Source organism: Ammodytes marinus (assembly GCF_949987685.1).
Source record: "Ammodytes marinus genome assembly, chromosome: 4".
In the NCBI taxonomy this organism is placed as follows: Eukaryota; Metazoa; Chordata; class Actinopteri; order Uranoscopiformes; family Ammodytidae; genus Ammodytes; species Ammodytes marinus.
The window spans coordinates 28,936,122-28,949,707 of record NC_137233.1 but is presented as its reverse complement, the minus strand read 5'-3'; the positions used below and the strand labels follow the sequence as shown (position 1 = coordinate 28,949,707).

The window sequence follows — 13,586 nt, the reverse complement described above, 5'->3', positions numbered from 1 at the left end:
TGCATGTGTGTGTGTGTGTGTGTGTGTGTGTGTGTGTGTGTGTGTGTGTGTGTGTGTGTGTGTGCACATGTGGATAGGAGCATGTACACCCAGCTCCAGATTAGCTGGTCTCCCCAACACAAATATTTGGCAGCAGGATGAGCTGTCTCGGGACGCACCCGAACATGAAATTAACCAGGAAAGGTGTGTGAGGTGAGGCTATACAGCAGCCCTGCTGAGAGGAGAGGTGCACTGGAAGAGAGAGAGAGAGAGGTGGAGGGGTACAACTGCTCAGTGCCACATGCAACTGCTGCAGGGCAAGACAGAAATAAAAGGAGAGCAAAGGAGGAAGACACTGTACTAGGAAAGTTGGCTCTGCTTGCAGTAAATTTGCACTTTTATATACTATATTTTTTGCAATGAAATTTCGAGATTTAAAAATAATTGTCAAAAGTTAGTGTGTTGATGGATTTGGAAGAGTGTGTGTGTGTGTGTGTGTGTGTGTGTGTGTGTGTGTGTGTGTGTGTGTGTGTGTGTGTGTGTGTGTGTGCGTAGGTGTTACAGGGTCCGTCTTTCCGTGGCCCATGCTGTGTCCCACCCACTGTGGCTCTAATTGGATCCTTATTACCAGGCCAGCTCCCATCCTAGGAATGATGGATTCATACCACGCAGAATTCCATTAATCATTTCTTATTCACAGTCCACTCCGAGGAGAGGGCAAATTCATTTCTTGGCACGCCGAGCGGCCACCATAATGAATATTCATGAAAGGAAATTTGGGGTCAGGCCTAATAAGGGAGGTAATTTGTAATTTGCGCTGTTCCCGCTCGGGTCTTGTTCGGCAGGTTAACCTATAGAACAGGCAGGCACACGCAGACACACTGGAAAACCCACCGTTAAAACATACTGTATTGTTTTACTCCAAACCTGCCGGCAGCCAGCAGGAGTCATGTACATATTCGGTCTCAGTTTTTTGAACATCAGTGAATATCAGCCTAATATTAGTACTTTTTAAGAGGAATTAATGCTGAATGTCAAGCCCAAAGAAAGCACGACAAAGAGTGTGCCATTTGTGGCTTTAAGCCATAGCTGTATGTGTTCTTCCAAATCTTCAGATGAGTTGGAAGTGCTGATGTGTTGTATTTTAATTTCCCTCCCCCCCTAAAAATATACCACTTAGGGATCGAGGCCACAAGAAGCAAAATATTTTCAATCCAGCAAAAAATCTAAAACAGTGAAAACTACTACTACTGCTGCTGGAGCCCTACAGCTGGAACAAAACAAAGAACGTAAAATGGCCTTAATTTTTTTGCAAAATGGCGGATCATTTCTGCCTGACCAAATAAGCCCCGTAGACTGTAGAACGCTTTGTGAGAAATCCCTTTTCAATAAAACAGCTTCTTTAAGAGAAGAAAAACAAGCTCCTTCGCTCTGCTTTCACATCACAGCACTTTACAACCCCAAAAGCATTTTACTACTTCTGAAATTATGCCCACCTGGCATCACTTAAAGTCACTTAATTAATAATTTATCAATACATTTGAAGTGATTAAAATTCATGACCAGAAAGTGTTTTTAAAATAGTGCCCTTGCACCCCTCAGGGTGTCCAATCAGTGCACTGCGTTCGTTAGATCAGGAAGGAATAATTAATTGTACCTGAATGTTTAGTGGGGTCAGGGAGTGGGTGTGGGATGCCTACAGTTCTATATGTGTGTGTGTGTGTGTGTGTGTGTGTGTGTGTGTGTGTGTGTGTGTGTGTGTGTGTGTGTGTGTGTGTGTGTGTGTGTGTGTGTGTGTGTGTGTGTGTGTGTGTGTGCATGTGTGGAGGAGGGTGTTGGTTACAAGTACTCGTTGACTTTGCACCACAACACCTTTGTATGGAGGTGGATATAGCATGCAGTCAGCCCTATTCCACATGTAGTTGTATCTGTTTAATCACACACACACACCTACAAACACACACACACACACACACACACACACACACACACACACACACACACTTTGACTAGTAATATCCCATAATTTTCTTTTAAACCCTGTCATCACCTTATTGTCGTCACTGCCCTTCCTCTTTGTCCCCATCATCAACCTCCATTGATAAAGGCTAACAGCCATTAAGTAACCATGGTTTAGACGTGGTGTCAAAGACCTGTCACTCACATATACACATGCACACAGGCATGTATTGGACATGATTGACAGCTAAAAGGCTGCTTGCTGGGTCAGCACAGGGGTTAGCTTGCGCTCAGTGAGACACCTACTGCACATGCACACTTGTATACTGGACACATATTCATAGTCAGAGGTCGAGTTGATTTTTAGTACAGTACATACGTAGGTAAAATCCCATCAGGACTTTACAGGATGTGAGTACTAACATGATGTCTTAATTTTTTAACTCTCTCACATTTCAAAAGCAAATTATGTTGGTTGTTTTTTTTACTTTAATATACAGTATATATTGTTATTGTCGTGTGACATATGATAGTGGGTCAACAATTAAGAAACTTACATTGGCTTAATTGTACAGCAGCTTTTACATTGGTAAATTAATTAATACGTTTTTGGCAGGCCAGAGTTTTACTTTTGCAAAAATAAGATGCCTTTCACAATAAAGATGATTTCATTGGCTCAATCAAACCTTATCTAAAAAGACTAAAGATCAACGCGAAGCTGTGTAAAACTGCTCAGAAGTGACAGATTAGGGTTTATGTGTGTTTATGTACACACACCGACATATATTTATATATATATTTATGTATACTGTATATATACACTGTATATCTGTATTAAAAAAATAACCCTTTTTGTAATGGAGGAATTTTTACAGCATTCGTAACAAAGGCTGTAAAAATTATTTCATATATGACATTGTCCAAATACACACACACATGAAAAGAACAGGTAGGGGAGTACTAAACGTTTTTTTTTTTAATACATTTACACTTAAGCCCCACTGAGCTTAACACTGGAGGGACCAGAGGAGGGCAGGAGGGGCAATAGAGAAGCGCCCCCGCAAAGAAAGACAAGTGCTATTGAAGGTCTAAATAAGGAAGGTGGTGTATCATGGAGGTGAGCAGACGGCTCTGTGTTTCTCCGTCCTCTCATGTATAATACATCTCTCTCTGTTTCACCCCAAGGTTCAGAAGCCCAGGGCCCCAGAGACCAACACAGTCTTTTAAAGATATGTGCTCACTTAATCACTGAAGAAAAAGGGCCCCTAGAGCTAGCCTAATATTATAATTAATTAATTCAACCAAAAAAGGGGTATTAAATTTCCTCCCTCTTAGGATATCAGCTGAATACATTGACCTTTTGTGGAAATCGCCCTCTAATTCGAATAAGGTTTTCCAGCCGCTTACAGACTAAACTTGTTTCTTTTTCTCTTCTGCCGTCTCTTTTGGTTCTCTTTGCCCCAACCAGTTTGTGCAGAATACTCATATGCGAGGGGTGAAGCTTGTGTGCGCATGTGTGTGTAAAAGTTTGTCTCCATATTGTGGCTCCATTTTAGTGTCTCGCTAGGTTTGTGTAAATCTGAGTTCAAGCTTTGCTGTGTGCATTTTCAAGAACATGTGTGTGAGTGTGTTACTGAGCATATTTATATATTTATGTATATACTATATATATATATATATATATATATATATATATATATATATATATATATATGTGTGTGTGTGTGTGTGTGTGTGTGTGTGTGTGTGTTCGTGTGTGTGTGTGATCCCTAGTTTTATCTCCCTGCTGTAACACAGAGAAGAACAGAAACTTTTCTTATTACCGGAGAGAGTGGTAGAATAGCAGGCAGCTAAGTCTCTGTCTATCTCTGTCTCTCTCTCTCAGCGGTGTAGCCGACTCCCCAGTGTACTCGGGGTGTTCAGTAACTCTGACTGAAGTTCAGAAGGGTTAGGTAGTATACTCAGGAGGAAGGGGGGAGGCAAGAGGAAGAGGAGGAGGGGGGTTAAGTAGGATTGGAACAGTGGCAGTTTTAAAACAGAACTTTAAATCTCCACCTACGAGAGACAGAGAGAGAAGGAGGACAATGGCGTCATGTGGCGTGCCGTTATCTTCAGGTCTCTGAAAGACGGGAGACGAGAGGATGAGAATAAAAAGAAGCTTGAAGAAGGGCATAAATGTGATAACAGCTGTAGGCTGTATAATCTACGCTGCTTTTCAGGGAGGTATGGAGAAGGAAAAAAAAAGTCAAATCTTTCTGCGACCTTCAGATTTTAAATTCAGCGAAACAGTTTCTCACTCACAACACTAAACAGAACGCAAGAGGATTTGCAAGATGGATGGATGAATGGATGAGTGGATGGATGGATGGATGGATGGATGGATGGATGGATTGGCAGATAGAGAAACAAACACAGCAAATAAAAGAACAAACAGATCTCAGGAGCTTAGGGTTTTGAATGAATCCTGTGCGCCAGACCGTTAGTTAGTCAGTAATCTTGATAGTTTTTTGATCGTCAAGGACGATAACACAGTCCATCATTGGAGGTCCTGCTCAAGATAGATTCCTATTATAGGGAGAGAAAAAAAACCCTGCAGTGAAGATTTGATGCAGGATTCATCACTCTCATAGCCACTTCATCAACTGCCATAAGAAAGGATGGAGTGGTTAACCTTCAAAATTTGACAAATTCTACGTCAGACGCATTATTTATCTTACTAATGTTAAGCTTAATTTAGCAGCTCTCCAACCAACCCACAAAACTAAGAGGTGTTACAGTGACCGCGCTTCATATTGGATCATTCAAACAGCCCCAACAACAGTTTGCCTATTATGTTCCCACGCGGCCCGCCGGTGGAATTCAGAGTTGACACCATGTCTTAATTTTACAGAGGTTGCACCGGGCGCTCGTTCTGTCAGTGGATGACATTCACACCGCAATTCCAAACAACATATTCATTCTCAGTGCTGAGAAATGTCAGTCAGGCCTTGTTTGTCTTCTCCCTTTAACTGTGCTAGTGTGTGGACCACTGTGGACCACTAACTCCCCCTACTGGCCATCAAGGGGAAAAGTCACCGGGAGAAAAAGATTATTGGGAGAACCCAAGATACATGGATTTCATTTTGGTACAAAATTGAAGTGCATCAATAAAGACGCGCACTGAAAGGATTTCAGGTTTACTTATCATGATGTTGGGGGCAAAGTCAAAATTTAATTTAAATTCACAAAATCTACTTTTGTGTATGTAGCCTACTTTTCGTTCAAAAAACCCAAAACTCACTCTTTTTTCTTTATCATCAAACATTATTTTTCTATATTTCAAAATGAACTCACATGCACAAACAAACGTCCACCACACACTTTTCTCAAGAACCAGCCTACCTTACTATCTGTAGACGTAATGGGGAAAATCTCCATACAAGTCACACGCACCCTCTCTTCCCTGCTTCAGTTTCGGTCAAAGTTATAGAAAGAAGAACGATAATAACCCAGACAGACCACAGACAGCCTTCACCCCCTCACACACCTACTGCAACTCATCTCTTCACCTCCGCACACACACATGAAAAGACGGATCCTTTCTATGCCACTGTTAATGGCGGGGACATTATTCATCTCTCCAGCCAATTTGAGCTCCTTTTTCTTTCAGGGGGACAGAGGCAACGAGGGGTTGGAGGGGTGAAGTCTCTGTGAGGAGTATTAAATATGTAGAGGAAGATGGACAATGTCGCTGGAGGAATAAAGAAGGGCAAGAGAGGTGGGAATGAAGAAGGACAGGGGGTTGCTCCGTGCGCCGGTGTCAAGTTAGTAAGTGAGAGAATGTGAGGGGAAAAGGGAAGAGGAGCCTTTTTAGCCTGTGTGACGGGGTTTTTTCTGTGAGAGCTCTCAGTTTTGACCTTTCAGAGGGACCGCCACTTTTTACCACATGTGACTGAAATCCAATACTGATCAAATTAGAATGGGTCTAAACTGGAAACCAACATATATAAAACACACCACAATTGTCTTTTAAAAAGATCTGAGGAATATGGAGTGAGAGTTTCAGAGGTGCCTTTTAAAAAAAAACTATAGAACTTAAATATCCATTGCTGAAGAATTACGGGGCTAAAAATCAATGTTGTGTCATGGAGCCATCTTCATCAGAGAGAGGCTCTTTGACAGTGGGGCCCCATCAGGTCTTTCAGGAGTATGTATTGCTGCATAAAAAGCTATAAAAACAAATGTCTCCAATCTCCATCTCATGTTGGTATTTTCGGTGTGACTTCCAGTGGGCCTGTCTTGGGGAAAATGTACAGTGACCCGGGCGGAAGAGTTCATAAAGCACACTGTGATTGAGGGTATCTTAATGGAGGAGGGCCGATCGATAAGTTATATCATCAACTTTTTAATTACACGCCACACACTTAAACCTTTACCAACTTCACAATGTCACTCGGTGTTCATAAAAGTTTTTCCCCGCCACAGCCCCTTGGACAAAACCAGATAAATCCATCAAAAAGACATCTCAGTTATAGTCCCCCCCTTCTCCCACTGCCTCCTCTCTTCTTTCCCTCCTTTTTGACCCTCCCTCCCCCCCTCTCATCTCCATTTTGATGTCTGTCTATTAGCAGAGGGTGAGGCCTTTCCTGCTCTCACATCCAGGGGCTAAATTAGCTCAATCAGCCCCCTTTCACCTCTCTTCCGTGGGCTTCAAGCTGAGTGACACACTGCTCCCCTGGGAGGAAGGGAGGAGTCTCACTCACACACACACACACGCAGACGCACACACACACACACACACGCACACGCGCACACACACACACACACACACACACACACACACACACACACACACACACACACACACACACACACACACACACACACACACACACACACACACACACGCACACGCACACGCACACGCACACACACACACACATACTATAGCGGACAGAAAAAGACAATGAAGGGAGGGGGTGGCATGTAAAAAAGTGAGAAGTCTGCTGGGTGAGGAGGAGAAAATGGAAGGATGAAAAAAGGGTGATTGGTTGGAGGAAAAAGGAGAAGCTTCATTTCTCTCACCCCTGTGCCGACAGAGTAGCCTATCCATCCACAGCTGTGAATGGAGCTTCTTGTTCACCGCTTGTTGAAAAAAAAAAAAAACCTGTGATTATTTTACTTCTCCCTCAACCTCACCCCTCTGTAGGGCGTATGGGTGGTGCTGAAGAGAAGCCGCGCCAAACCCACTTCAAGAGGCCCCACCATCAGAAAAGGAGGTGATGAGTGTTTCTCAGTAGTATTTTGTCTCCCCCCCTCTCACTCCATGCCAGGGCCCAACTCCTGCTTGCCCGTGCCAACATCTCTTAAATTGCTCCTTCATGTTTGATTTGTCTCAACCCCTTTTCCCTGTCTCGCTCTTACTAAACAGCCACCCAAGTGTCTGTGGAAGTGCAAGGCAGGCACTTCTGCCGCGGTAATAGCAGTGCAGTGTGTGTGTGTGTGTGTGTGTGTTGGAGGGGGAGATGGGCGAAAAGGTGGCGTTAGGAGTGAGCTATAAGATCTACTCTTTGCAGCTCTACAGGGATTTATTAGACTGGGGAGTACATTAGCATCATAAAGACCCCGGGAGAATGGGCCTGTGGATGGGCTGCAGACACCACCACTACACTTAAACATGCTCTGCGGCATCAGTCAGTGTGTGTGTGTGTGTGTGTGTGTGTGCGAGCGAGCGTGCGGATGAGGAATAAGATTACCCCGATTTGACTTAAGAAAGGCTGTTAAATGGTTTATGGATCATCCTGAAGCAGCCCTGGACTAATACATCAGGATATGATGGAGAGAGCTGTGAAAGAGAGGGAAAGAAAGAGGGCCTACAAAAGAAAAGGACGTGGCAGGTGAAATGTGAAGGCCACCTCTGAGAAAATAGATTTTCTTTTAACCAAATTGTCACCAATGTATCAAAAGCTGTACAGTTAAAAGGTGCATGGACTTCTTGTTTGTTTATGAAAAGGTTTCCATTTACCGGGGAGAAAATAACAATAAATTCAAAAATTAAATTGATATCCCCAACAGTTGATTTTATCCGCACAAAGTAAACATCCTAAGCATCGCTCAACCATGCTCGCCATTTGTACATCAGCAAGAATGGGATCGCGTCCTCGAGAAGTATTTAAAAGATATTAACTGAATGGGAGCTCAGTCTTTTTATGTGACCGCTGTGACAGTAACATTATGACAGAGTAGAACTAGAAAATAGATCTCTGCTACTCCCTGGTGGACATATGGTATAACAATATGTCAGCCGGTTAATGTAATCCGTATTGTGCTTTCATAAGGCAAAAATGACAAAGACAGGGACACAGAAACACTAACAAATATTTTATACACAGAAAAAAATATTCCTCAAGTAAAGTCCAATTTTTTGGACTGTACCGTCACAAAATCTGTTAGAATAGCCACATTTTCCCAAAGTTTTTTTTTTCTTTTAAGTACTATTTACTTATATTTTGGTATAATTCTAAATGCAGAAGGGGCATATACAATTTATTTAGATACATGTGTATTTCTTCACCAAATTGACCGAGTGAGACATTTTCACTTTTATCCATCTCTGGGTGACCAGCACTAACCTTAACAAACTGTAAACCTCAAATTGTATTGTTAAAGATGAGACTGACAAGTTTTCAGGCATATAAAAATACTCTGCTTGGAATAATAATAATAATAATCATCATCATTTGTGAATATATGTTCCACTCAGGTGAATATGAAATCATCCTTCTAATGTCAAACTGTGCACACAGTTCTGCACAGTGAAGGAACCAAAACACACACAAAAAAACAACCCATTAAAAAAGTTTTGTGTTGTTGCACTCACGCACACACACAGACGCACATGCACGCACACACACACACACACACACACACACACACACACACACACGCACACACATGCACACAAAATTCTCAAGGACAATTAAAAAAGAAACACTAAAAGCCATTGAGTGGATTCTGGTAAAACATTGTATATTCTCATTAAAATCAGAACCATTTTTCCCTGTGTAGTTTGCTCTGCAGAGCGCCCTCTACTGGTAGAATAGAGGAAGGCCTGAGCAGCTCTTTGGAGTGGTGGCTGGGGTGACAGTACAAACAGTCAAACAGTGGCTGATGGGGGGGAAAAAAAGGCACAACACTGGTAGACAGACGGAGAAAAATACAGAGTCAGTGCTACGACGCTATGGCAACACACAACCCCTCAGCACAGAGTTTATGTAGTCGTCTTCCAGTCTCCATGGAAACCAAAGGCGAAAAAAAGCAGCCCACCTGCTTTTAGTCTGACCAGAACCACTGGACAAACTTACATTCATAAAATGAGCAATTTGAATTCAATCAAATCAGATAAAATCACCGTTCATTTATGTCTGGCTCCATATTTTTTTAAAGTAAAACAAAAGAGAAAAAATTAAATCCCGATCATATAAAAATGGCATCAAAAAATGTACATCATTTCTTCATCTCTCTCTAAAGTCAGCTGAAATCGGGAAGTTCATAAACAGCTCCCCCAGTCCGTCCCCAATAAAACATCTGGTGGCTTAGTTGCCTTTATAATAGTGTGCTTACTGAAAATGGCTCTGAGAAAAGAAAGGGTAGTTTTTTTTTGGAATAAAATTGAAACAGAACTAAAACAACAAATACAAATAAAATACATTTAAGTGGCTTAGTGGCATATAACAATCTGAAATAAATCTTACTTCATAATTCTTCCATGTACAAAGTCAAAACAATAATATAGGTTCCAGTGCTTTGGGAGATAAAACAAACAACAAACTATATAGTAAAAGAAAACAACCACTTTTTTATTTTAATCAAAAAAAAAAAATTAAAATAAATCACAATTAAAGTTTTTTTTTCTCTACTTTTATCGGAACTGATCAAAAGCTAGAACAAATCAAAGCCAAAGCCCCAGGTCTACCACAGCAGAGATAAACTCAGGTTCACCTCAGACCCAACCAATCAATGTGACAACTGTAGCCAATGGGAGAACGGGTTCCCTTTAACTGTGTGTGTGTGTGTGTGAGGGGGTGGGGGGGCAGTTTGAACAGCAGACCTGAGTTGTACCTCTGCAGCTGGCAGCTTCACTCCACTCGTCTGGGGAGAGAGGGACTGAAGCACAGGAGACTTGTTAACGTGCTGATTTGAAAACGGCCCAAAGGCATGCACTGCGTGTACTATACTGTGAGTATGTGATCCCATATGTGTGTGTGTACAAGGTCAACCCTTATTTCATGCCCGTTTTGTGAACTGTTTGTGAAGTGAGAGCATGAATGCATGCGAGTGTGTGCGATTGCTGTGCTTTTACAGTGAGGTGTATACTACTTCTGCCATCAGCTGAGACAATATATCTATTTCTCTTACTCTCTCTCTCTCTCTCTCTTTCCAGTATTAATCTCAGTCACCTTATCTTTCCTTTACCTGCACCTCTAGTAAAAGCCGGGCCCTACAAAGTCACTTTGTGAGAGAATATGAAACGTTTAATCTCCTCCTTCAAACGATAACAATAAAGTAGCAAACTCTAAAGCATTTAGCAGGCAAACTTGCAGTTGATATTAAGGCTAAACCCTGTTTAGGACCGCTGACCATTAAAAAACATGCCTTTGAATAGCAGTAGCTGCAAAAAAGAAAATTTAAAGGCACATTGATAGAGGAGTTTTGAGCCTAACAAAGTTCATTCGGGTTAACATTTGCTTCTGCTTTAAAAATGATCCTGCTGGTGGATTCTGTTACAGTACCTGAGTAGTTTGACACCTGGCAGATTTGGATGACACTGTTTTTTCGTTTTTCTTTGTTTTGGTTGTCGTAGACTATCAAATGCTTTCACAGACGTAGAACATACTGGGGGACAGCAGTGTGTGTGTGTGTGTGTGTGTGTGTGTGTGTGTGTGTGTGTGTGTGTGTGTGTGTGTGTGTGTGTGTGTGTGTGTGTGTGTGTGTGTGCATGTGACCGTGTTTGAGAGAAGGCAACAATTACTGCTAGAAGTTGCATGGATGCAATAAATTAAAAAGGACCTTTTCCCCTTCTACATTACAATGTCTGTCTAGTGAGTTTTAAAATGTTGTAAAAGACACTTTCACAAAATATACTTCAGCGTAGCAGGCTAACATAGATCCTTTATCCAACACCAAACAGCTTGTGCTTAGAGGCCAAAGAAAACGGTGGAATAACAGACAGAGGAACGGAAACAATGTGACTGGACTGCATCTCCCCTTAAAAGAGAAATTATGCATGCAGGAACCATAAAGCTATTTCAATTTGATTCACTATCGCTCGTTCAATCATTTATGGTTTGCTAAGAGAGGTGGATGTAAGGAGAAAATAACTTGTCCTCCATCAATTGAGACAATGCGCTGGGTTTGTCCTTGTATCTGATAACTGCAATCTAATTAACTGCTGGTTTTGTCCCTTGTTCAATTATGATTCAGAGTCACCTTTATGGAAGCAAGGCCAAGTGTGCTATATAGTTCCGGACCTGGCAATGTCTGTTCAGCCCTTGTAAAATGCTCAGTCGCTTGGGCAAAGTTTCAAGCTGCCCAATTTATCTCACATGCACATGTGTGTGTGTGTGTGTCTATGTGTGCGTGTCTATGTGTGCGTGTCTATGTGTGTGTGTCTATGTGTGTGTGCCCAAAAGTTTGCATAATAAATTCTAAACTGTGTGTGCGCCGTGTACCTTCCTTCCTCGTGCCATTAAGGGCAAATAATTGTACCATAAATGAGTGTGTCACCGGTGTCAGCGAGTGATAGTTTGTGTATGGGTGTGTTCTGGGTGTATGACGTCATGTCTGGTGGCTGATTCCTTTCCGTCATATGTGCTGCAAAGTGTGCCCTTGCCGATGTAACGTCACTTTTTTATGTTTTTACATATTTTACTGCAACCTTGGTGTGCATGGTGTGAGTGAATGTGTGTGTGTGTGTGTGTGCACACGCGCGTATGTGTGTGAATACGCTTCGTGTCTGTGTCTACAGTATGTCTCCGTCCTCTATGCTGAAGCTGGATCTGCGGCTGGAGTCGATGGATTCTTCGGGGGACATGGCAGAGAGCAGTGGGTCCCCGCCCATAGGGGACAGGGGCTCGTCCATCATCAGGAAGCCCAGCTCGCCCCTCCTCCCGTGGACGTCCAGCCCACCCAGGTCTCCTAGCCCGGACATGCCGTCTGAGAAGCCGGGGATCCCATCACACAAGTCCAGCGACTGGACAAAGTCAAAGGGCTGGGAGCTGCCTACAGACGGGTACTGGATGGGAGGCTGGGGCTGGAGGTGCTGGGGGAGCGGGGGCAGCTGCCTGTGCTGCTGCTGAGGGTGAGGCTGGCCCTGGTGGTGGAGGTGGCTCTGTTGGAGGAAGTGCTGCTGCTGGCCCTGGCTCTGGGGTAAGTGCTGTTGCTGCTGCTGGTGGTGGACTTGAGCCTGTTGGTGAGCGAGGTTCTCCTCCGGGCTGGTCTCTTGTTTGACATAGTTACCCATCAGGTCATTCTGGTTCAGGCCAGAGGGAGACGGGTTGGGCAGGCCATGCAGACGAGCCTGCATCTCCAACTCCTGTAGACAGTGGGGCAACATGGTCAGCCTGCGTGTATTTGCTGTGATGGTGTTTTCTCTCCATGTAGTTTGTGTGTGTGTGTGTGTGTGTGTGTGTGTGTGTGTGTGTGTGTGTGTGTGTGTGTGTGTGTGTGTGTGTGTGTGTGTGTGTGTGTGTGTGTGTCTGTAGTGTAGTGTGTGTTACCTGGATGCGTAGCATCAGCTGTTTGTTGGCCATCTCCATCCTTCTGAAGTTGGTCTCCACCTCCCTGGTCCTCTGTACATCCTTCTGCATGCGTTTGATGTACTCCACAGACGCCCGCAGTATAGTGCCTTTGTTCCAGCGCACGTCGCTATGCACACAGTAACGTAAAAAGGCAAATCGCCGAAGGTAAGTAACTGGCAGTACACAACTTCATTCAAATATTCCATCAATAGTGTAGCAAAAGCAACTCACAGGTCATTGGTTTTGGGGATCATGGTGCCCAACTCCTTGATACGATCATTGATGTTGAACCTCCTCCTCCTCTCAACTATTGAAGAGGAGACAAAGTAAAAGACACGATGAGGATAACAGTACAGAGGAATCAAATGCATCAAAGAAGGTATAAATACAAACTAGTTCAAGGTTGGTTGTGGCCCACAACAACATAATTCAATTCTCAAGTATGTATAGCATCAACACATTGTAAAAGTGTCACAGGAAGGGTTTAAATCTGCAGCTGCTGGGTTGACATTGTAGTGCAACTGAGAAAAGTATAGATCAGTGTAGAGAGGATATATAAGGTAAAGGTAAAGGGACAAACGTTTAGCCAGACACATACACACACACGCAAAAACACACACACACACACACACACACACTGAGTCACAGGCAATTACACGCAAGTGCCAGAACAGCAGAAATGACCAGGTTAACCATCCACCCACAAGTTGCACTATGTCAGCTAAATCAGCACAAAGCTGTGTAAAACTGTTTTTGCAAGAGAGAGATCAAGGATTGTGGGCATGTGCTTGCGTGTGCTTGCGTGTGCCTGTGTGTGTGTGTGTGTGTGTGTGTGTGTGTGCGTGCGTGCGTGCGTGCGTGTGTTTCTAA

General features: G+C 43.2%; 1 protein-coding gene across 3 annotated transcripts in view; it reads right to left on the bottom strand.

The window, feature by feature from the left end:
- Positions 1–8,381: 8,381 nt before the first annotated feature.
- Positions 8,382–13,586, bottom strand: part of tfeb (transcription factor EB) — a 33,667-nt gene continuing 28,462 nt past the window's right edge. For all 3 annotated transcript variants that reach the window (XM_080026162.1, XM_080026163.1, XM_080026161.1), the window contains 3 exons: positions 12,948–13,023; positions 12,696–12,852; positions 8,382–12,511 (listed from right to left, as the gene is read on the bottom strand). In XM_080026162.1, coding sequence (XP_079882288.1) covers positions 11,939–12,511; positions 12,696–12,852; positions 12,948–13,023 — 806 coding nt within the window. In that variant the 3' untranslated portion in view covers positions 8,382–11,938. The remainder of the gene's footprint in view (positions 12,512–12,695; positions 12,853–12,947; positions 13,024–13,586) is intronic.